Source organism: Corvus kubaryi, unplaced genomic scaffold (assembly GCF_017639235.1).
Source record: "Corvus kubaryi isolate FWS band 111438036 unplaced genomic scaffold, C.kubaryi_AGA036_p1.0 37397, whole genome shotgun sequence".
NCBI lineage: Eukaryota > Metazoa > Chordata > Aves > Passeriformes > Corvidae > Corvus > Corvus kubaryi.
Genome location: NW_024581136.1, coordinates 13301135 through 13325460, shown reverse-complemented (window position 1 = coordinate 13325460; position 24326 = coordinate 13301135). Strand labels below are relative to the sequence as shown.

The 24326-nt window shown below is 40.9% G+C and overlaps 1 protein-coding gene across 10 annotated transcripts in view; it reads right to left on the bottom strand.

The window, feature by feature from the left end:
* The window catches only part of MCF2L2 (MCF.2 cell line derived transforming sequence-like 2), a 159893-nt gene that overhangs the window by 83500 nt on the left and 52067 nt on the right, over nt 1–24326 (bottom strand). For 9 of the 10 annotated variants that reach the window (XM_042042066.1, XM_042042067.1, XM_042042069.1 and 6 more), the window contains 10 exons: nt 23347–23437; nt 21990–22109; nt 16517–16633; nt 13205–13354; nt 12060–12184; nt 10401–10515; nt 9631–9750; nt 8887–9078; nt 8350–8541; nt 7768–7945 (listed from right to left, as the gene is read on the bottom strand). In XM_042042066.1, the coding sequence (XP_041898000.1) occupies nt 7768–7945; nt 8350–8541; nt 8887–9078; nt 9631–9750; nt 10401–10515; nt 12060–12184; nt 13205–13354; nt 16517–16633; nt 21990–22109; nt 23347–23437 (1400 nt within the window). The remainder of the gene's footprint in view (nt 1–7767; nt 7946–8349; nt 8542–8886; nt 9079–9630; nt 9751–10400; nt 10516–12059; nt 12185–13204; nt 13355–16516; nt 16634–21989; nt 22110–23346; nt 23438–24326) is intronic. The other variant, XM_042042065.1, reaches the window with a different exon arrangement.

The following is a 24326-nucleotide window of genomic DNA, read 5'->3' as shown; positions in this document are numbered from 1 at the left end:
AATACTTTGAAATGTTGTGAGTCTTGATAGTCATTAATAACTTTTTCTTCTTTGGGAGAAGCTGAGGCATACAGCAAAAAAGATGCAGACATCTTTGAATGAGGAGGACATAGTATCAAAGGTTTCATGCAGGAGAGGGCTGAACGCTTCAAAAAGAAACACCTTAACAAAGTTTCAAATGCCCTTGTCATTAGTTCTTCTTTTAAAGTAGTTTTAAAAAGGGCAAAAAGAAACACATAGAAGCACCCCAAATTCTATTCCGTTAAAAAGACAACATATCAGTTTCAACATAGCAGTTTTCTCATCATATCAGACAATAATAATGGAAGCTGGCATTTCTTCTACCCTGTGTCTTTTCAACAGCCTTGTCACACAGCTGGGAAGAGAACTAATTGAAGCAGCCTCTCTCCAAATCTTCCCTAAATCTTCTTGGATTAATCCAATGCTAAATGACATAAGGGCTTGGCAATGCCCATTTCATGCCTGTTACCTCCTCACAATGACTCCATACTAGAAAGTTTCCTCAACGGAACAGTGAAATCTGGCAGTCACCAGCAGCTATAATCAACTGGTAGAGGATTCTTGTGGTTCCCAGGACTGAGCTGAAATGAAAATGGTCTCTTTTTGGCTCTTCCATCACTCTTTCAGAATATACAGCAGGGGATTTGTTTTGATTTTGAGCACTAGTTTCAACAAATGCCTTCTTCCCATCCCCGAGGCAAGTTTTCCCTGAAGTAGTATTTGTTCTCTCAAAGGTATTTTTATTTCACCCAAAAAGCAGTGTACTGACATTTTGGAACCAAGAGAACAAAAAGATGCAAGATGCAGCACATAGAAGCTATTGATCCCAATTGTCTAACTTCTTCATACCTTTCTAATCTGCAGGGAGGGTGACTGCTACTGTTGGCAAAACCAGAATATTTGGGAAGTTTTCAAATGGGTCCTTTTATGTGTTTTCCCATGAATCTGAGTAAGGTTTCTAAAAGCATCAGTAAATTCACCCTTTTCTGTATTGATGCACCCTAGAGATTCTATTTAGCCATAAATTCTCACCTACCACAATCATGACAAAACACAGGCTGTGATCATACCTATTACACTAGAAACTATTATATCCTGGAGCTTCTCCCAACTATATCCTATTTATACCTTGAAAAAACAGCATTAAAAAAAATAAATCTAAGACTTGGTCTCCAAGACATTGTTTCATACTCTTACCCACACCTGAATACCCTAGACATGCTGCCAATGTCTAGCTGCCCTGTCTAAATTCGAGTTCAGTCCATTGGATTGCTCTACAAAGCTAATTCACAAATTTTATGGATGTGTTGTGGAAATAAAGGGAAGCAAAGGAAGTAACTTCAGAAAACATGAGAACTTTTGCTTAGAAGAGCACAGTCAGCAATACCAAGTTGTTTGACTTATCCATTAATCAGAAAACTTTGTATCTTCAAGGGATGGTTGATACTGGCATGAAAACCCTGCTGAAAGCAATCAGCAGAAAAAGTGGAAATCAGTTACAACTTTGATGTCTGGATCACAGCTTGCAAGCTCAGACAGCCCCAGGTGATCCAGGAAAGAGAGCATAGGGCAGTTTAAATGGGAGATGACACATTCACAAGAAGCCAAACTGCAGGTGCTCCTTGATCCAGCAGCAAATTACTCAGGTCAGTTCACAATCTGAGTCTTGGCTTCTTCAGTGTGACATATTTCAGAAAAGGAGACAGGTACAAGATAAGAAAGGAGTCAAATTCAACTGTGTATATTTCAGACATGAATTTGATTCATACTGACACAGTGAACTTCCCGTTCCAATTTGACCCAGAAACAAACTGAAAACAGGAAACAAGCTGCTTTGGTTATGCTCTGGAAAATTTTTCAGTTGTTCACTGGCCCATAGTCTGAGACTGCTGCATCTCACTGCATTTAAGTAGTTTCTGGAGCAGTAGAGAAAGAAACAGCCCAAATACCTGCTAATTATTATTGCACTAATTACTGTGGAACTGGAAATATAAGGGAAACTCCCTTATAAAATTCAGTACAGTTGGCTGTTTCAAGGTCAGTACAGTATTTTATTGCTGAAGAAGCTGAAAATTATAGTGTCGAGCTGCCTACTGAAAGAATAAAGGCACAGGAACAATGGAAAACAAGAAATTATCTAATGTCTGCATGGTTTCAAGGTTGTTTTCATCCTAGTGTTTCACAGTACTCCTCTGGATGATACATAATGATTATTTCATTTTGAATTCATTAATATTTTAAATTGCTTGATGCTGCTTTTAAAGCAAGTATTGTTAAAGAGCATTGTAAAGCAGTGTTTGGGTCTGTCACTTGCATTCACCTGGAGCACCACTACACTTTTCCAGTGGGGCTTTAGTACTGCTTACTAGTTTTTTATGAAGAAGTCCCATGACAAGTATGGAATCACTGTTGTATTATTTAGCCTGCAGCAAATGCTAAAGTGGGCTGCACTGACACTAAACCTGATAGAAAATGACAGAGACTCATGTGCCCTGTTTTGCTTTGCAGACTTTCCATCCCTCTAAGACTGAAATAAATTCAGTGAAGAAAACTTGTGCTGCTTGTGAGAAAAGGCTGTGGTTTCAGCCATTTCCCCCCTGCTCCTGTGTAGGGAAGCAGGCAACCTCTCTCAGGTCTCGTCTCCTACGGGGGGACTACATCCCCCACTGAGAGACAGACAGAACTGCGGGCAGCTCCCAGGTGCTCAGACACAGCTGGATTAGTTCACCTGGGTAACTGGCCCTAAGTTTGCTCCTGCTAGAATAAGTGTAACTCATTAGCTAGCAAGAGACATGGGCTACAGTCAAGGGTTAGGATACATACCCGCCACCTGTAAGATATCCCAAGCCCCCCTCAAGTAAATACCACGCTTTAACATTCAGCTTTGGGGGGAATTTCCCCATCACGTTTTCCCATCTGTTTTCTCTATGAGTTAGTGCATTCTCACTAATCACCTACAGCAGAATCAAAGTCCTTTGGCAAGAACAAGCATGGAAACAACTAGTCTGCTAAACTTTATTGGGGCTTGCTGCTTGTGCTGTCCAATAGGAACATGAGTTTGAAGATAATTAGTGGCTTAATCACTGTTTTGAATGCTGGTGATGACAAAACAGAATGTTTAGGCAGCTAAAGAAACACCAGAGCAGCTATGGTTTATCACTTAATGGCTTAGGGCAGAAAGACTTTGCCATTCTTAGGCAATATAATTTAGGCTTCTTTGCTCTAGCAAAATTTCTGTTAAGCCCCCTGAAAACCTGCTGATATAAGAAGCACAGAGCGAGGTTCCTGGATGTGTAATATTCTACAAGAAGATACTACTTGGTTCCCTCAGACTGGCCCAAGTGTAATAGCAGCCCCACAGTCACAAAACTGAAAGCATCTTTTCCTTTTTTCAACTTCATTTATAGAAATATACTGAACCATAGAAAGTAGAGGTTTCTCAAATCATTAATGAAAATCACATGCACCATCTCTTCGGAGTCAGCTAACCTCTCAGCAGCCTCACTTCCCCTGCACACATCCCCAGACGCTTGCAAGACATTCTTCCTTTATCCTCTGTCCAGATGTTATTAGTTAGTGAGTGTTATGCACTAGTGACTGTGAGGAATGCTGGACTGGATCCAATGAGCAGTTGTATACATTTAACTGAGATGGAACCAGCTTAAATTTTATTATTTAAAGAACTGAAAAGGCTCCAGCTGTGTTCCCCCCTCAGGAATCTTGTGTTCCAAGTTGGCCTTCTAAGATGCTTGTATGGTGAGTCATGGATTTTGTATGTGCAATGTGCTGTTAAACATGCTATTTGTTTAACAAACTCACAGAAATTTTGACATCTCTGCTCCTGTATTTCACATTTTTGTTGCACACAAAGAACTCTCTAGGTGAGTATTTTATAGCACTTTGTGCTGCCATGTTCCAACTCTTGCCAGAAAGGCAACTAAAGCAAGACATTTTTCCTAACCATGGTCACTGAGATGGCCAAATCATCTTTTACCGAAATTTTCCACGAATGTGTGAGGCTGAAGAAGATAGCCTTTGGGAAAGTTTCATTTCAAAGAGTTAGAGTTTGGGAGAATTACAAGCAAATTAAAATAGATAAATGCTAACTGCAGTCATCCCTAATGGCATGTATTATCCTTTACAGTTCAGTAGTGCATCTCATTGTGCCTGACAGACTGTGTGGTTTGACTCTGTGGACTTATTCCAATTCACTCCATGCTAAGGAGTTTTGCACAGAAATGCAGAGAACAAATATGTAGTCAAATCATCAAAAATTATGCCCTCAGAAGTGAATCAGAGCAAAAATAGTTCCCTATCAAGTGCCACTTCTTTCCTCCCAACACACGTGGGGACAAATTAAGTCATTAGCAGTATTCAAGCAGTTTCCATTGGGAGTAAACAGAGCTCTCCTTAAAATAAGGTGTCATATATGCTACTTAAATATTTTCAAGGCTCGTATTATAAAAAGGTCAGCAGAGATTTCTGCCTTTTCAGGGTTAATCTGTGAATGATATTTAATCAAGTTCTCACAGCTAAAACATGCACCAAATAGAGCTGGCACAAACTTTTCAGCATCATAGTAATTCTGGAACTAGTTCTTTAGTCTTGAACAGGCCTGTCCCTGCAAAATATAGAAGTCCACTTACGAAACCAGAAGCTTCAAGCAAAATTTGGATTAATCTAAAGTTTTGCTTCAGAGTTTCCAGACCCATAGAAAAGTGTTGACTGAGGGAGAGTTTATGGTGCAGCTCTGAGCTGCCTTTCTGGATCTTCACTAAGCTAAAAGATTGCTGAGAGTCACCAGAAACCATAAGGACATGGATGTGAAACTTTGACAGTCACTTCCCTGACAGAAACCTGCCCTTTCTCTCAGACATGCTATCAGCTCTGCCTGTGTGCAGAAAAATCCATCTCTGCCTGTGTATTTGTCCATGTAAAATGGAGAGTCTGACAGTTACAATAATGGAGTATTTCATGTCTGACCCTTCACATCTGTGAAGATTTTTCCATCAGCACCCTGAATTGGATTTAATTCTCCCTACCATTCCCTGTTAGGAAAATGGATAGTCAGCAAGGAAAAACAAAACAAAATCTATTCTGGAACAAATGTAACTTCTTTTCCTTTCACAGACCAACCATCGCAGTGCTGCCATGGTATTGTCACTGTGCTGCCTGGGGACAAAAGCCTTTCCTTCTGGTCTTTTATTCCTGTTTACCACATTTTATTGCCTTTGCTTGCCTTTCTATTTACACAGTCTAGGACATGGTATTTTCCAGTTGCCATATTCTATTTTGCAAGCTTTAGAAATATTCAGGTACATCCAGGGTAACAAATAACAAATGAGTTATAAAATCTGTTTTGAGAAGGTGCTCTAAGCCTCTCTCATGTTTCCAAGATGTTGCTCAATAAATTCTCTCCATAACTAAGTGCTGATAGTGCATTGATGCCATGAATGTGAACAAAGGACACAGAGGAAAGTCCAAAAGAGGATAGCTTCAAGAAGAGCAGAATTTCACAGCCTCATTTTCAGGCTTGGAATAGGACTCAGTGTTCCTGTTTCTATTCTCAGACACGTTTCATAGTCAGACTGAAACAACTTGGTGAATTCCTCAGTTTATCTGCGCTTCAGTTTTCTTTCTGAAAAAAAGAGGTTAAAATACTGACCAGTATTTACCAAGTGCTTTGGCATTCTGAGGGAAAGGGCACTCCAGAATTTCAAAGTATGATTCTTTGTAGCAGACAACTGGATAACACCAAAATGATTCACAAAGAATATGTGAATATAGAAGTACTATTCATAGCTGTTATAGTAACTGATTGTGAGTCCCTGGACAACCTGTAGATACACAGGCTCTTCTGAAAGAGAAATACTCTGGGTCAGTCACCCTCATGACTGAATGAGATGGCAGAGTCTACTTATCAATGTCTGAACAGGAGTGGGTTGCACTTTGCACCTCCTCACAGAACAACCAGCGTAACATTTTAAAATAAATTTCACCTACCTATTCTTTTGCAATGGGACATTAAAGGCTAAGCCTTGTCACACACTTGTCCTGTACTGGGTTGTATAACCATGAACAGCAATTCAAGGGACAGAGCAAGGGAGCATCTCATGATTTTCTGTGAAAGAATTGGTAGTATGGCATGGGGTCTATCAACAAGAATCAAAACTCAGAGTACTAGTGACTATTCTATAAGGTTCTATTTATACCAACAATTTCATTTAAAAACCTGCAAATGTTCTAAAATTACAAGAAAGAGGTTCAAGAAACAGTTCAAGGGACTGCATGCATAAACAGAACTGCAAGATGAGCTTTTAGCCTGAATATGAAGTTTCACAATAGGCGAAAGCCATCCTAAAACTGTGCTGCTACTGAGAGGAACTAACTGATTCTGACCTGCTGAACCCATAATCCCATTTTTTGCAACTTCCTTTGCTTCAGCACTAGTGGCCATGCAGTGAGGAATCTGATGAACTCTGACATTAGTGCTGCTTGGAGAAGGTGACTGGGCTGTGTGATCTCCAGAGCTCCCTGCATTTCCGTAACTCATGCAATGGAAAAATAGCTACTACAGTTTTGCAATCCGTTTACTCAGTTTTCAAGGCAAATCACAACTCCTCCAGGAAACTGACTGCCCACCCCAGTGCAAGAGGGGAGCACATTGCTGGAGGATGTGTGTGTGGCAGAGCAGGACCTCTTCACAGGCATTGTGTTCTCAGCTTGCCTTTAACCAATAGAGAAGCTGAATCTTGAGGTAGGAACTGTACATAAAACACACAGCTAGCATGGTTTGGGTGGAAAAATGAACAGATGTCAAACTGGCATGGGAACAGGAAGAAGGTGATTTTCCTTTGGAAGAAAGGATGAATGTTGGGGAGCAGAGGAGAACAGGGATATTGGTGTGACTTTCTGCTGGTATGCCTAGAAAGCAAAATGGTCAGGCTACTGACCATCCTAATCTTGCTGTTGACAAAGCAGTTTATTGAAGCTCTTCATGCAAGTAAGGGTTTTTTTCAAGGTTTTTTGCTAAAGGTTTCTCTTTTAAGCATCACTAAGGTTCCAAAGGGACAATCCCTTCCTGCCACCAAGCACAGAGTGGCTGGCCTCCAAGATACACTGTTTCAAATTAGCTTCAGGCACGTTTCTTTTTCAGAAAATAGCTATCTTGGTTAAAGGCACATGCTAACCTCAAATAATCAACTTTCAGTAATTTCCAAGCAGAAGCAATGCTCAGCTCCTACAGTTAGCAGAGGACAAGGTAGAAAGTGAACTAACATCTATGTAGAGGGGAAAAAGCAAAAATTGCACAAATGAGTCAGTGTCACTAATGAACTCTTAATTTTGCCAGCATCTGATTGAACCCTGAAGAATTGTGAGCCTCAAAGCTGAATATTCACATTACAGTATCTGCAATGTAAAAGAGGTTCTCATTCTTATATTGCAGGCTTGCATTGACTACCCTGGCTTGGGTATTTGAGAATTAGCAATATACGAAAGACTGAAACACAGTATGGAAATGTGCTCTGCAGATTAGATCTAGGAAGAGAAGCCTGATGGGTTTTTTTGATTCGCCCTTGTTTGTATGTTTGCAGTGACAGACATTTCATATTCATTTTTAATAGCTGGACCTACAAGGCTGACACTGCCCATCAAATTCAAGTGTTCTCTCTGATAACAAAAATCAAACATGACCATGTGGACAAATCATTGGAGTGAGTCTGAAAGCAGCTGCTCATAGCCTACCTACTGCTGCTGGTCTGGTAATCTTTGGTGATGCTCGCTTTGGGGAAGATTCAGGATGTGGAGCAACAGGTTGTACTGGCCGGGTCTGTTTGGCTGCCAGCTTCTTCAGACTCACTTGCCTCTTGTCAAACATTTCTTGTACATCTTCAAGTTTTTGTACAATTCTTTGGGCATTGGCCTTGACAAAAAAAATGCAAACAACAAATGGTTGTCAGTGCTGGACAGGGCAAGTGAAGAAAGGACTTGTATTACCAGACCCATACTAGTGCTGGAGATCACACTATGCTACAGTTTATTGCAACCCAGTCCCTGCATTCTGCCCAAATCACAGTTTCACTGACCAACACATGGTGACTCAAGCAGTGTTTCTAGCACTGGTCTTAATCAAATGACGTATGTGTTGCATGACTACTCTTATGAGTAAAACTTTCTGCCACAAATGATCACCTCTGTGCCCTTTTGGAGTAGAGAAAGAGGCATATTTTAGCAGAGTCAAATATATAACCCAGTACAGTCTCATGGACAAAGCAATTGGAAATTTTTAACTTCTAAGTGGGCACATGCACATGTGAGGGGTTTTACCTTTATTTCAGGGGTGAGGATCATGTCAAACTGATTGTAGAACTCCTTCGGGTTGGAGAGTTGGTGTTCCTTAGCTGTTACCAAGAACTTCTCAATTTCAACCAGTGCAGTTTCAGCTCCCTCTTGTGACTGGCACTTGTCCACAGCTTGGGAAGCTAAGAGGTAGATTCCAGCTTCACACCATTGGCTTGCCTTTAAAGAAAAATGGGGGAAGAAGGACTTATCATCCCTGACAGTCCATGCTGTCAAGTGTTGCTTCTACTCTATGAAAAACTGATTTGCCCTAACATGTCATTAAAGGAGATCAATGTTACTCATAGGGTGCAGCAGTTCCTGCCCACAAGTCGCCCCACCAGAATATGCAGAACTGAACTTCTGAACTAATGCAAAGCTCCAATATTTATAGTAACATTTACTGAATGAAATGGAGAAAACCCAAACACAACTTTTTATCTTCATCATAATTACCTGAGTTTATAAAATCATTCATTTTTAGTAGAACCTTGCCAGGGCTGTTATCTGAGAAGGTTCACTCACCTTATCTAACTGCTTATGCAGCTCAAGAGACTTTCCCAAAATATCATACTTTTTCTTGGTCTCATTGGTAAAGTCATCACAAATCCGCCTGAGTTCAACACACTTTGGTCTAATGGAGTCAACTGCATAATGGTTGTTTTGGATGAGCTGTTCTCCATGGAGAGCTAGAGACTGGGCCTTCTCCAAAGGTTCCTGTGACATTAATGAGAAAAATCCAAAGTTAGAATGACATGCATAATAAGGACAATCCATCTCTGTAACCCCTGCTGTAGCCTGGGGGTAAAGCTCTGGAATATTAACATAGCTGATATGTCTTACTTTATATTTACATTGAAGGCCAACTTCAACGTCAATAAGTTAAAACTCATTGACTTATTGAAACTTGAGAGGTTCCATCTGAACCTCAGGAAGCACTTTTTTGTTGTGAGGGTGACCAAACGCTGGAACAGGTTGCCCACTGAGGTTATGGAGTCCATTTCTTCTTTCTCACATACTGGGAACATTCACTATACAAAATTTTCCCCCTGGTTTTTTCCCTAGCTTTCCAAGTAATGAACTGGAACTGGGTCTGAAGAACCCTGGCTTCTGGAAATTAGGATCTGTATTTTGCAATTTAAAATAATGACTCATGAGAAGAGAGCAAATATGGACCAAAAAAAAAAAAACAAACCAACAACAAAAAAACCAGAGAAGTGTCTAGAGTACCATGTCTGTAACAGCTAGAACACTAAATTGAATGCAAACCTGTCCTTTCTCTTCCAGATGTTTTTGTTCCTTTAGGAGGTTCTCAACTCGAGTCACACTGTCTCCAATGTCAGCAAAACCTGCTTGTGTTTCCATGAGGTTATCCAATGTCAGTTTTACCTAAAAGACAGCAACAACAAAAACATAAAACCAAAACAAAATAAACCCACCCAAAACCCCATCACAAGATACTGATAAAAATTACAACAAACATTCACCTGAGTCTTTGAGAAGAGACTGTATCTCAAGTTTAGTCTTTTAGCTTGTTCCAAAATGGAAATGCCCAGAAATAAATCAACAACCAACTATTCTTCAAAGAGTTTCCCTGCTTCTCACTAATTAGGCCCACAAAGTTTGGACAACCTGTAACTGCAGAGTTTATATTACTCCAGAATCTGTATTACTCCAGTCTCTGGGCTGACATTTGGGCCTTCTGAACTGTATTCCCTTGACTCTGGTGGGATTGGCAACTTACCATCACAGAAGAAATTATATTTGATAACTTCACACCTAATTGCAAAATTATTTATCAAGAAGTTGGTGTTCCACATTTTGGCCTCACAGTCTGGCACTTTCCTCACTGTGTCTTATTCAAGTGCTGTAAGACATCTGAAAGCTGCCAAGGCTTTAATTTTTGAATATTCATTTACTATTTCATAATGAAGGGCTTCTCTCCCAACCTCCTTTTTGGATCACCAGGATACTCCAAGTATGGGTAGAATTTGACCTTATTTACCAGAGAAGGCTAGACAGCATGAACAAAGAAATACCTCTCTAAAATCATGTTCAAAGTGTCGAAGCTGCAGGCACTGTTCTAGTTTTAGGTGATGCTTGGTCCAAAATTGATCAAAAGCCTTTTCTGTTTCATCCAGCTGAGCCAACAACCTGTTAAGAAATTATAATGAACAGAATGTATTTATTTCCTATAGTTCATTTCTTTTAAGTTACAGTAATTGATGGCAGAAAGCAGAGCAGGGAGATGGTGGGGAGCCCTACACTTATGTAAGAGAGTTCTGTGTCAACTCTCCCTTAAGCAAAAGAGAATGAAATTTGCAGTAGGACAGGCAGGAATGTGACAGATGAGTGACAACTACACAGATCTACTGTGGCAGTTACTGTCCTGCCTCCTGATGTGCAAGAAGGACTCAGAGCTGCTCCGTGTGCTGGCAGCCATGGGCAGCTGTGCCTCCCTAGCTTCCACCCAATGCTTCAAAGGTAATTCATCCCCAGCTGATGCAGACTGAATATGATGCAATTATTATTTTATGGAATGATTAAAGCAGAACTCTACAACTTGTTAATTTTCTTCACCCATCAGAAATAGGCAAGGACTGAATAATTTTTCTCAGTCCATTAAAAACAATAGATTGGAAGCTCATAATGACTCCCGTGGACATTGTTTTACTTTGTGTAAATGATGAAACATTTATTTGCAAAGACATTAATATCAAGGTGTCATATCTTCAGTAAAATACCTGACACCAGGCTAGTGAGTCATCCTCACAGTTTCTCAATGATTCATTAATTACAAAGTAGAACAGTTTTAAACAAGTAGAAAAAACAAAAAGGAAGTGTTCTCTGAATACCTTGTATTTCAGTGAATGGGCACTCTTTGGGCAGGTAGGGAATCAGTGAGTGCTGAAGTCATCAAGTTATTGAGGAAAATGCCAATAGCTCCCTCCTATTCCTTTCAAAAACATATTTCTGTTTTCAAACTGTCCCTGAAAAACGTGTTTTTAATCAAAGCTAGTCATTGAATTCAAGATGAATTAGCAAATTCCTTTGGGATGTTTAAAGGATTTTAAAGTATTCAGTGAAAAATATCAGCTCAGCTTTACTTTTAGCACCTTTGTTTCCAGTGAATGCAGACACACTGAAACCCTAGCATGGCATTTCTCTTTCCACTGCATCACATGGCAAAGCAGAAACTTCTACATGGTGACTGAAAGCTTCATGGTAATAACTAGCATTGTAGGAAGGAAAAGGGGGTTCCCTCTGTGTCTCTGCAGCTGTGACACTCGGTATGTTTCAGGTCTCGTCTTCATCTGTTCCTCCCCCAGAGTTTCCACGGACACTCACAAGCATACCACCTTCTCATCGCACAGAGATTCAGGTGCCACTTTCTAACCAGGCACAGAAGTTTGAAGGACATACAAGTTATGGGGAAAGTAAGTCCCATGTTAAATCTTCACCCAGGTAGTTAGTGGTCTGACCAAAAATTACCAAGAAATTCAGGACTTGTTTGAACTTGCCTTGACAGTTTAATCAAGGAACTTCCTCTATTCCCTTCTCTGACTTACCTGTCCAATAAATCCTGAGTAGGTGAACCAGTGGTAATTTATAACCTGCATATTTAAATTATTTAAATTACACTTGCATCTCTTAGGAGTAAATTAGCAAGATGCACAAGATAATCTAGCTCCACTGACCTTTCCACTGTGGCCACATTTTCCAGTTCATCTGGACTGAGTTTGCTGTTGGCACTTCGGGTGACTGGCTCCCGGATGCATGTCAGTAAGGTGGCCCCCTGCTTCACTGCTAGTTTCAGCTCATCCTGAGGGGGGAAAAAAAAAGCCAAAAACCAAATTATATGTACTTCTAACAACACTCACATCTCTTAGATGACAACATAGTAATGATAAAGGAAGATTCTTTCATGGGTACAAAATACTTGAAAAAAAATACAAATGCTTGCCAAAGATGATATGTTTTTCTAGCAAATGCAGAGACCTAAATCTGTTCACTTTGATTAGTAGATCTATTTCTGAGAAAAGGAATAGAGTAATTTCTGGGCAGACTGCATATCTGACCAGGCTACTCACAGAATAAATTATTCTACCATAAATTGAATGTATGCTGTAGATTGTGAGCTGAGAGAATGGGCTGAGACATTGCACTTCTTAATGGGATTTCCTCAAACAACATTGTGACATGCTGAGCCATAGTACATCAGCTATAAGTCTTCCACAGAAGTGTCTTCCCAGCATGAAAGATGAGCAATAAGAAAGACAATGAGGCTCAAACATTAAGTTGTCAGCTGATGAATCCCCACATCACTGCACACTTCTTCCATAAAAAATGTTCTTGTGCTAATATAGCTTAAGTAGTATTTTTAATCTTGTGTTTAAACTAAGGCATTTGTTGACAGCTGTAATATTTACTTCTGAGCCTTACTCTGCAAAGCTAAACTAGTCCCAACTTTTTTTTTGAACAAAACGACAGTCACCATCTGGTTAGATCATTCTGTCTTTCCTGACTATCCTCATAAATGTTCTCTGTTTCTGCTACAAAGTAAGTTTATCCTTTCTGATGAACTCTTCATCAGGAGCCCATGCTATTCCAGATGTGATCCCATCACTCCCTCTCACACAGTGGAAGTGACATTTCCACATTCTACCATTCCTGAAGCTGTAAAATATCCTTTTCCACAGCTGAATCGAATCGACCTCCTGAAACCAGGTTTCTCTCCTCCTCAGTGGGTTCCAGACAATGGACTGCCAAGTGATGGCAGAAAATTTTGTTAAATCAGAACTCATTTACTACACTGCTGGAGCCATCATGGGGCAACAATCACCTTCAGCTTGGTGTGGTGGTCGGTGTGTGAGGACAGAAGCTCCTCTGTGCACTGCACATCATTGGGAAGTTCAGTCTCTGCTAAGTCTGTTCCAAAGGTCTGTAGCATCTGTGCTGTTGTTTTTACTGTCATTGCAAAGTTTTCAATAGCCTGGAAAATCAAGAGCATGAAGTCACAGATTCATTATTTACCCTTAGCCCTTTAACAGCACTTTGTGCTTCAGGCACAGTGTGCTGCAAGTATTACATGCCTGTAAAGCTGGTCACATTGCCTTTTTTTGGGTGGATGTGCTCAAAGTTACAAATTAAACCATGTGTCACAAGTGACCTTTTCACAGGTCCCCACGTATTGTCACCTCTGTGGGCCAAGGGGGAACTCCCAGAGTTCAGCAGACATAATGAAACCACAGAGGACATCATCTTCAAAGCCAGGCCTGGAACTTCAGATCCTCTGCCCATGCTTGCTGGGAAATTCTGCTGCGTTTAAAATTTTAATTAAGGCTTTATTTAAGTTGAGAACACTCCTAAAATATATAGGCCAAAGCCCTTATATTTATACAGCCATTGTTCACTCAGCAGTAATCTGTCTTCCCCTGACTTCTGAATAAGTGCATCTCCATCTTGCCTATCTGTACGAGATGCATTCTAGTCACTTTCTCCCATCTGTCCACGCTAGTACACAAATACAAGAACAAGCAACTGCAAATACAGTTAAAATGCATAAATTCATTGAAACATTGCTGTTTCTTTATCACTTGGGTGCACCAACACGAAACTCATCAGAAATCTGTGGTTTTAATGAAGAATTGGGAAGTGAGGAAGGCTAAAAAAACCAGTGCTGCCTTCTCAGATACGAGTAAAATGTTCAGACCTGTGACAAGTGATTAAAACTTTATATCTAGTAGCAAGCATGGGATGTTTTTTCATGATCATGCTCAAATTTTGGGGTGACTGTGTTGTTCTTTATAGTTCTCTATTCTTTGTACTTTTTGATCTAACCCCCCCACTGGTTTGAGTCAGTCAACAAGCACTAGGGATGCTCTTACACCCAATCAAACACTACGTAGCTGTTGCACATTGCATTCCTTTCTCCAGCAATGATGGGTATTCATTGTTTGCAACCATGACAGATGAAATTATGCTGTGGGCTCAGTGAAAGACAAACTGGAGGTAGGTCATCATTCAAAAGGTGTAGAGAGAAATTACAGTCCACATATGTGATCTGAAACATGTCCCCCACTAAACAATGCTAGCACAGTTCAAGCCTTCTTCCCTTTCTCCCCATAAATTCATGTCTGCTTTCAACACAAGCAGTACAGACCCACGCATGCTCTAGCTCAGTGCTCAGCAGCTGTATCCTGGTGTTCTCAGTGCAAAACTACTGGATTAGAGTTGACTGAAATGTCACACTTCTGACTGCAACACAGACATGGCCATCCACAACCAAAGGCCATTTACAGAAAGCCAAAAATGTGCTCTGTGGGCAAGAAAGTTCATAGGCTCCTGGCAGTCAAGAAAGGAGAGCAGAAACTGAACGATGCAAGGAGGTCACTGTGTCACTGCCATTTAGCCAGAGTTTAAAGCTTTTTCAGAAGAAGAGCACTGGCAGGACTAGATATGAGAACACTGAGAGAAGCAGCAAAGGGCATGAAGAGCACAGCTCAGCCAGACTGAAAGTCAGATTGTTTCAAGGTGCCATGGAAGCCAACACTTCCCTGATGACAACCTCTTATCCAGCAGATATTTGTTGGCTGACTGCACCGTGAACTTATCAGTGTTTCACTTAATAGCATGCTTGCCCCCACTCTCTCCTGCGTATATGAGCAATAAATTCTTTCATATACCTAAATTACATCTGTGGGTTGGTTTTTTTCAAGTCTCTGTGCTTAGTAAAAGTTTTTCCAACAAATTTAACCAAAATCTCTGGGGATTACATCGCCCTACTCCCCTAAATCCTTGGCTCACTTTTGTTTCCATATTTTACCAAACTATATACTATTGTTTTATGCAAACCCCTGTCATTAATAAATAATACAACCTTTCCTGTGCCTCTTTTTATTCCCCTTCATATTTTCAAACCTTTTGCTGTTTGAAAGCTCATATAGATGATTCATTTCTTCACACTCCCCCTTCCTGCAAGGACAGTTTCATATTTTTGATACTTTTGACACATAAGCCTGTTCACCTATCTCAACCCTAACCATATTATAGTCAACACAGCTATAAATGTAGAAAATTAATCTTAGAGGAAATTCAGATTCTATGTTTGCATATTTAGAAGCATGAAATATTTGGTGGTTCTCAAGGAGAGTAATTTTAATTTTATAAGGACAGCAAAGCACCAAAAAACTACAGCAAGAAAGTGACAAAAGTGATTTGACTTAAATTACCTCAGAAAACTCTTTCTATGAGTGTTAGATGTAACCTGTCCATCAGCAACAACAGACTCAAACCCAGGGAACTCAGAACTTGGCAAAACATTGAGGCCCACATTAGATGTGGGATCTTATATACCAATCTTGCAAGTAGACCCACAAAGAGAGATGCAAATGTTGTATAAATTCTCTGTGAAATGAATCAGTTTTCCAGGATCATGACCCAGCTTAGCCCATTTTTGCTTAGGAAGAATGAGACAATATTTTATCTGCTAATGTGCCAGAGTTTGGAGTCTGTTTTTTGTGAATTGTCGTCTTAACTGGGCACCTTAATGAATTGTTTACACTGTTTTGAAGCAGACACTGAAATGCATTAACCAGCCCAAAAAGGGAACAAACCAATACAGTAAGAAGTATTTCTGCCTTCCTACTAACAACTGTTCTTCAGTTACCCAAAATAAGACCCAGCTGGAGTGCGTGCTTGTATAGTATAGAAATGCAAAATAAAATATAGTTCCCTGAGTATTTTTGTTCTCTTAAAAGCATGGACATAATTAATCATTAAAGTGAGACTTTTGACCTTACTTCTAACCTTTGTAAAGTCAGTAAAGTACTAAAGCCTATTTTCAATTTCAGCTGAAGGCCTATGAAGCCCATCAATTACTTAAAAGGCGTGCCCACACGCCTTGCTGAGTAAGAATACCACGACACTGTTAGGCCCTGGGCCAGGTGCACAGTGAGATACAATTACTGCTTCTATTACAAACTTTTGGGGAATTTGCCTCTCTCTATTTGAGTCACGGATTTCCTCTTTCCCTGAGTCCCTAGCAGAATCCATAGGCTGTAATGCAACTGAAAAGTTCCTGCTTAATGGTTGCTCTGCATTTGTCACCTGGACAGCTCAGGTGTAGGTGTGTAAGAACAGCACCAGCACTCACAGTTCGGTGATGGATCCACTGGCTGTGGCCGTACTCCAGGGTTCCTCCCAGCTCCCGGGTCAGCTGACTTTTGTCAATGTAGCCATGCAGATCAGAGACAGAATTTAACATGATGATCTGAAATGAATCCAAACACACTGGACTGAGAGAAATAATGAGCCTTTTCAATCATTGTTCCTAGGACCTGGGTTTGCCTTAACATGTATGACCTCTGCGGTTCCCCCACAGGCCGCCAGTTCTCATTTTGTATTTTCTCATGCCATGGCCACAGTTTATTTCCTCTATATTTTGCCTTCTCAATGTGTATATGGACATTCTTTAACTAATCTTGGTTTGACATCATCTTACTCCTTGCTAGGCTCAGTCATTTTGCATGTGCATCAAGAGAAAAAGCATGGTATTGATGATGTTCACACAAACTTCCATAAAGTAATTTATTCTCTAGATAACTTTTTTTTACAGAAAAATAGAGGCACAGGCAAGTTAAACAGCTTCCTCAACACCAACCACTTGATCCAGGGAAGTGCTGAAATGAAACCACTGAGAATAAGATTTTTCTTTTACTTTTCTGATTTTTTTGGCACTGTATGTTCACTGAATTCACTGGCATTTTTCTATTTAAAATCATAACGGAATGGAAAGGAGAGATAAGCCTAGATCCATTTTTTTTACTTTAGAATCTCCTTACTGCTAGACCTGCTTGAAGATAGCCAAACAAGATTTTAGTTCAGCTTCAGATAAGCAGCATTACCTTTTGGCAACCACTGTAAACTTGTCAACACAAGTGGTTACACAAGTAACACACATTTATTTTTGTTCCAACAGCTAGAAGATATGCCATGATTTCAGCAACAAAAAACCAAAATGTTGAGCACAAATGACAAAGAATTTTAAATAAATAAATGTCAGAAATACGTCAAATGTGTTACTTGACTCTATTTAAAGAACGGTTAAGTGGCTCTGCATGTCAGCAGGCTCCAATGGAGCATGGTAAGTACATTGGCAAACACTGTGGACAATGAGATGAGTGCAGATGTATGGAGATAAGAGGATGTGTATTCTAGGCTAATAGTCCTCTAAGAAAAGCCTGGAGAACAAACCTGAACAGGTTTTTAGCTGATTTTTGTTACAGAATCTTTCTAGAATAATTCAGGTTGGCAGGAACCTCAGATCTCAAGTCCAGCTTTTTCTCAAAACTGTGTCAGCTGTGAGATCAAACCAGGCTGCTCAGGGCTTTATCCACTTGGGACTTAAAACCATCCAAGGATTGAGATTGTACAACCTCTTTGGGCAGTCTGGTCTGCTGCCTGACTTTGTGGTGAAAAAGTTTTTCTTTTTATCAAGTCAGAACTGCCCTTGTTTCTCTTTATGCCAGTTATTTCTTGCCCTACCATCATGCACAAGCTGGCTGCAATGCCCAGTAACCTGCTTGGAGGGACTGGAAAGCTGCTGCTATGTCATATTAACCCTCCTAAGCCTTCCCATCTCCAGGTTAGACAAGCCCAGTTCCCCCAGCATCTTCTTACAGAACACATACTCCAAGCCTTGACCTTCTTGGCTCTCTGTTGACCTCACTCCAGTTTAGTATTTTTCTGGGGGTTTCTGGGGGTTTCCTGGGGGAACCAAAACTCAACAGGGTATTCTCAGTGTGATTTAATTAGAGCCGAGTAAAGGGGGATGAGTGCTTGTCTCAACCTGCTGACTATGCTCCTGTTCATATTCCTCCTGTTGATGCAGGATGCTGATGGCTTCCTTTGCTGCCAGGGCACACTCTGGCTCATGTACAGCTTGCTGTCTTCCAGGTCCTTTTCCCCAGAGATGCTCCCCACATAGTCAGGCTACAGGGAATTGCTGTCAACAACACAACTGTTGTGTTGTTGGAAGGGAAGAACACAGGTTCTTTCTCGAGGAAGAAAACCCTTCTAGAAGGAAAGTCTTTCCCAGTCACAGGACTTTGCTTTGTCCCTTGTGTATACATAACACTATAAGCTGGTCAGCCCGTTCCTTGAGTTTCTGTTCTAGTGGCCCTGTCTTGGAGTATACCAACTGCTCCTCCTGGTTTAGTGTCATTTCACACTTGACAGTGCAGCCTGTTGCCTCTTCCACGTCACTGGTCAAACAGGGCAGGTCCTAGCAGGTATCAATACAACACTCCACTTGTTGCCCACTTCCAGATAGAGCATGACCCACTACCATGACCCTCCTAACCCATCATGAAACTAGTTTTTTAATCCATATGTAGTTGTCTATCCATCCAGACTTTAACCTAACTTGGCACAAGAATATAGTGGAGGATGCATCTGGTCCCAGGGACCTGTACAGGCTGAATATTTTCAATTAGGCCCTCACTCTATTCTTTTTCAATTCCAGCAGTTCATCTTCTCCTTGACCCCTGTCTTTAAACACAGAAACCAGGAGATCTTGTTGATGAAGAAACTGAGGCAAGGAAACTGAGTATCTCAGCCAAAGTTAAAGGAAAAATTGTTCTCTGAATGTGTTATGAAACACTGTTCTGTTATGATCAAAGCCAGAAAACTCAAAAAGCTTCATCATCTTGGAAAGGCCTCAGACTGGAACATGAAGTCTATGCACTAATTCTGAAGTGGAAATCATTATTTGAAAAAGTGAGTCTTAACTGCTTTGTAGCTCTTCCCCATCAGAGATGTTGCTGACAAGTAGGAAATCTTCTGATACACTTCAAACCTCTCTGAAACTACGGAGGAACACTGTCATGCAGTTTTCTTTTAGGAAGAATTTTATGTTTGCTTTAACCTGGTATGCTCAGCATGAGCCACAAAGCAAACCTATTAATATTGCCAGCTACGGTGCTACCCAACAGGGCATGGCTCTTCACCATGCAGGCATTTCTGCAGGAGAAAGCCTACGAGCAATCCAGCATCCATCTAAGAAACCAATCTGAAGGAGGGTTAGCATCTCCCATGCTGCTTGCCAGATGGAAGACAGCAACAGTCAGTCAGCTGAAGAGTGCCAGGGAGAAGCAGTTTAGAAGAGAAGGGTCAGTGTGGAACATGGAGCTGTGGGGGGGCTGCTTCTCAATGGGTTAGGCTGTTGAAAAAAAAGTGACAGCCTACAAAGCTCAAGGAAGTGCCTGCTATGGACAGATTGTTCAGCCTCTCAGGTATGCTCTGAAGATGCTTTAATTCACTTCCTATGATGGAAGGTTCCTTGGGTATATCTCTGGGTGTTCTGTTTGAATTCAGATTTCAATCTCAAAAGAACCCTGCTGTGCCTCCAATATTTCTATATCTTGATGCTGGTTAATGATATTGAATCAAATCACTATACCAATGCCTTATGAGGTTTTATTACCCATGTTTGTATGTCAATGTGATATAAATCCAGCATTTCCTCTTTGTGTCTGGTTGGTTATTTCAGCCTTTATTTCTAGCTCCTGTTTGATCTTCTGGCTTCTACTCATTTCAGTGTTGATTTAACCCAGGAAATCTATTTTACTGAACATATTTACAGTCTGATAGCTCAAATAAACTATTAAGCAAATGTTTCCTTAACAAATGCACACAATATTCTTGGAGGCCCTTTTGAATGCTCATGTCTTGGTCCTGACTCAGAGTTGTGATAAGAAATGCCACCCATCTACGGCCCAGTTATGACATGAATGGTGTCATAGTGCCAAACACACAAGACGAAAAAACAACCTGAAACAATTCAAAAGATCATGGTGATATTGAAGATAGGTACTGATCCCTAATTCCTTGAGTAAGGACATCTCCAATGGGACAGGAACTCTCTGGTCTTGCTCTCATGCTTGGCATTTAGGATACTGTTTTCAAGGAGGACAAACAGACATCATTCTCAGTTACTTCCCCACTCTGAAACTGGGGTATACAAGGACATGCCCAGATGATATTTTCTTGGGATGGGCTCCAACACAGAAGAAAAGCCCCTCCAGAGAGCATGACAGACCCCAGGAACTTAGAACACCTGTAGTACAACCCTAAGCAACTTAGAATAGCATCAGGCATATGTGTGCAGCCTGCACATAAATCTGACAGGCTGTGTACAGGTATCTGGGCAGGAGGCAGGCGGATCCAGCAAACATGTCATGCTCTTAGTTTTTGTAACATTGCTCTCTAAGAGCTCTGTGGACATACCCACGATGGCTCAAAATATCCAAGACGACCCCAAACTAAATTGCTATCTTGATTTTCCTGCCTGTAAGAAAGATAAATTACCATTTCATACTTCATGCAGTGCTTGATCCCTGCCTAGAATTAACCTCCCTTCCAACTTTGATCCCTTCCAAGATTTGAAATGTAACTCCAACTTCAAATAAATTGCTGAAAGTATAGGAAATGCTGAATGGGTGGAAAATGTTAGTCCTTGATGACGTTGTCCCTTTACGGGCTGCAGTCACTGATACAACGGTTGCTATAGTAACAGATCATAGCATATTAAATATGGTACATCCATTCTTTAAAGTACTAAAAAAAATTTTGGTTTGTATTCAAACATAATTTTTTCATCAATGTTGCAGGTTACCAAAAAGCCACCCTTACTGGAAGACAGTAAATGTTACCATTTAACCACAGTAACCAAATGTATGTTCATGGTTTCTTTTCTGTATGCATTGTAATAAAAAGATGCTGTCCCTCACTTCAGGAGAAGCAGAAAGTGTTTTAAACACCTGAACTTCAAACCTGAGTATTGACAGAGCTAAAATTCGTTGGAGGAGAGCCATAAGTATTTGGCAAAACAATATAAACCCACAAGCAAAATCCAAAGCAGTCATCTGAAATCCCTCCAGTAACACCACTGTGGAACACAGTATGAGTCTCATCCAGGATGAAATATCATCAATAATCATAATTCAAGTTTATTTATAAAACTTAAACATTTTTGACACCACATGCAAACATGCAGCTAAAAACAACTCCTAAAAGACCTCTCACAGAATAATCTCAAACTCTCTCAGGATTGAGAACCTTCTTCAAATCACAGTCTCATCAACCTACAGCATATGCCAAGCGGATATAAAAAGAAGTAAAAAACAAACTCTGAATCTTGAGGGCATGGGAATCATAAAAGATATTCAGAATAATCAATGTTACAGGGACAGTCAGCACTCCCGTGGATAACCCATCAAATAGTGCAGAATTCAGCCCTAGGCTTTCACTGCTCTGTAGTCCTGAATACTTACTTTTATCACTAGAGTGGGATCTACCTCTGCCTACATAAAGGGAACTTCTCCACTGAGATAAAATGTCAGTACTCAAAAACTGAGTCACATTTTATAGCTAGACTGAACATGGGAACATGTCCATTAAATACTGTGAACCATCCACTGCTAATTAACTCTTTGGCATCACCACACAGACTCAGATGAAAGGCCCCAGTTGCCACTTGCAATCTTGGGTTATGAGAAATTGCTGACACCCCAGAACTGCTGATATGGAGATAAAGAAAATGCATGGACAAAAAACTGCATGCTTACCGGTACCTTCATTTTAAAGTCATCTCGATAGAGTTTAATGCCAATGTCAGCGATTGCCCTTTGGATAAAGCGGGAAGGTCTCAGGACAAACACCAGCTGCAGGTTTCCTGGAAATGCTCCCTGCAACAAACATAGAGTTCTTAGAAGGCACATTTCTATCTTACAAGGGAATTTTCAGCCAAGTGTTTCCTCACCAGGGCAAAGCAGGTAGGGTTTACTGAATCCTGCTCAATTCAGAAGCTCATTGTATCAGCTGGTCCATTCAGCACATGCTCGTTGTCGCTATCTCCAAAGCCAGCAGGAAGACTGACCCATGGATTTTACTGCCCAGCCACACATTCTTTTCTGGTATAGATTTATTACAGAGCTCCAAAGTTCCTGACAAGTGCCTTCCTTCCTCCCCAAGATCCGAACCCCACCAAGTCCCGTTTGCACCGCCACAAGAGAGGTTTTCCCGTTTTTTAGGCTGCAGCCACTAGAGGGCAAAGCTAGCTGCCCACATTGGACGTGGCGAAGGAAGCTGGCGTGCGGCACGGACGGATTCCCCAGGCTGACCTACCTATTCACTCTGCAAAGGCTTTTGAATCTTTTTAACCTCACATATTTTTACACACACACAGGCACTCAACACGTTCATCAGACATGGCCCTGCCTGCAACACCCAGCCTACATCTCTCACACTCCTCTGGGATCATCAAGCAAAAAAGGAACAATTTCTTGAAGAGAGCAGCAAAAAAGCCTGAGAATGAAAAACATTTCTGTCTAAATACCTTGAAAGAACTTAAAGTCACCTTTGTCATCCCTCCATCCTACACCTCTGTGTGTAAGTGCTTGGTCCTCACACAGTAAATATTCCTAGTGAGAGATGTATGGAAGCAGCTGCTTTTCTTAGCACTGAAAATCAGTGCCCAGCTCTGACTTTTGCAAATGAGATGTAATAAGCTATTAAGAGTTTCTGACAGAGATCATTTACTACCATGCAAACACAAACCCCTTGGGATCTATTTCTTTCATAAGCAGGCCACGTCATCCCTCCTCAGGGCACAGAAGGGGTACCTCTTATACTCCTCTAGGAATCAACTTCAAATTACTAGAATTTGTATCGCAGTCAACCCAGAAAATAAGGAATTTGTTCTAATTCAGCAGTAAACAAGGCTATGTAATTTGTTTCTGCAGCTTCCTCCCTCTCTTATTTAACACTTACAAGCTGCAGGGCAAGGAAGAATCTGCATCCACAGCCAAAAACTGGGAGCTTAAAATGAGCACAGGAGGCTCATTTTGAATCACGTATCGTGTGCTGAAGGTTTAGCAGATAATTTTAATTTCTAGAAGATAAATAACAAAAGCAAGTACTTACTGCTATTCGTGTCAGGGATGCCTTGACTGCACTCCATTTGTCCCGTCGTCTGTCTATGATGATGATGAACCCGATGCTGGCAGCCTCCAGACTGCAAAACAGATGAAATAGGTGTGCTGGGTTACAGGGAGATACTCCCATTGCAAGGCAGAGTACTGCAGCAAAACACAGCCTCCGTCACATCACGCTCAGAGCCCATTATGAAAACACAATGTACAGTGGAAAGAATGAATATTTGCAGAAATGCACATGAAAAGGAAAGGCAGCAAGTTTTCTATTTCCAGCATAAGACTAGCAGCTTACACAAAACATGAATATTTTATCTGCTGAGTCTCTCAGCTGCTGTGCTACTCTGCTGCCAGTCTAGGTGACATGAATGGTTCAGGGCCACAAATTAAACTGTGCTCTTTTGAAGACAAAACCCCCAGATCTTTTTTTTTTCTGCAAAGTAATTCAAGCTTTAGACACCCCCCTGCAGTCTTCATTCTCCAAGGATGCTGACACCTGACAGGGGCACTGAGCTCCAGGGCATCAGTATCTCCTGACTTGTGTACACAAAGCCTCAGGAATTCTGGTAGGCAAAGCAGAAATTGAAGACTTCTGTTTTGCCAATCACAAACTTGTTCTGGGGTTGCAAGTCATTCAGAACTATCCTTTTTAACATATTGGCCACAATAACAGTTCCTGTTCCTTCTCAATGCTTTTCAAGAAGGATCTGGGAGGCACTGATTTGGTGCTCCATTCCACCTATGTAGACCTCATAAATACCCCATCCTCTCTTTCCCTCTCAAAAATCCCACTCTGGAGTGCAAGGTTTCAGTGACTCTCCTCTGCTCTCTGCCTTCCAAGAGCACTCAGCATTGGAGAAGCTAAGAAGTACACACTGAGAAGTGCCCAGAAACTTCACTAGAGCAGGATGGCTCAGTCATCCCAGGACAAACCAGAGGCAGGCAGGAAGAGTATAAATGTCCTAATGAGAG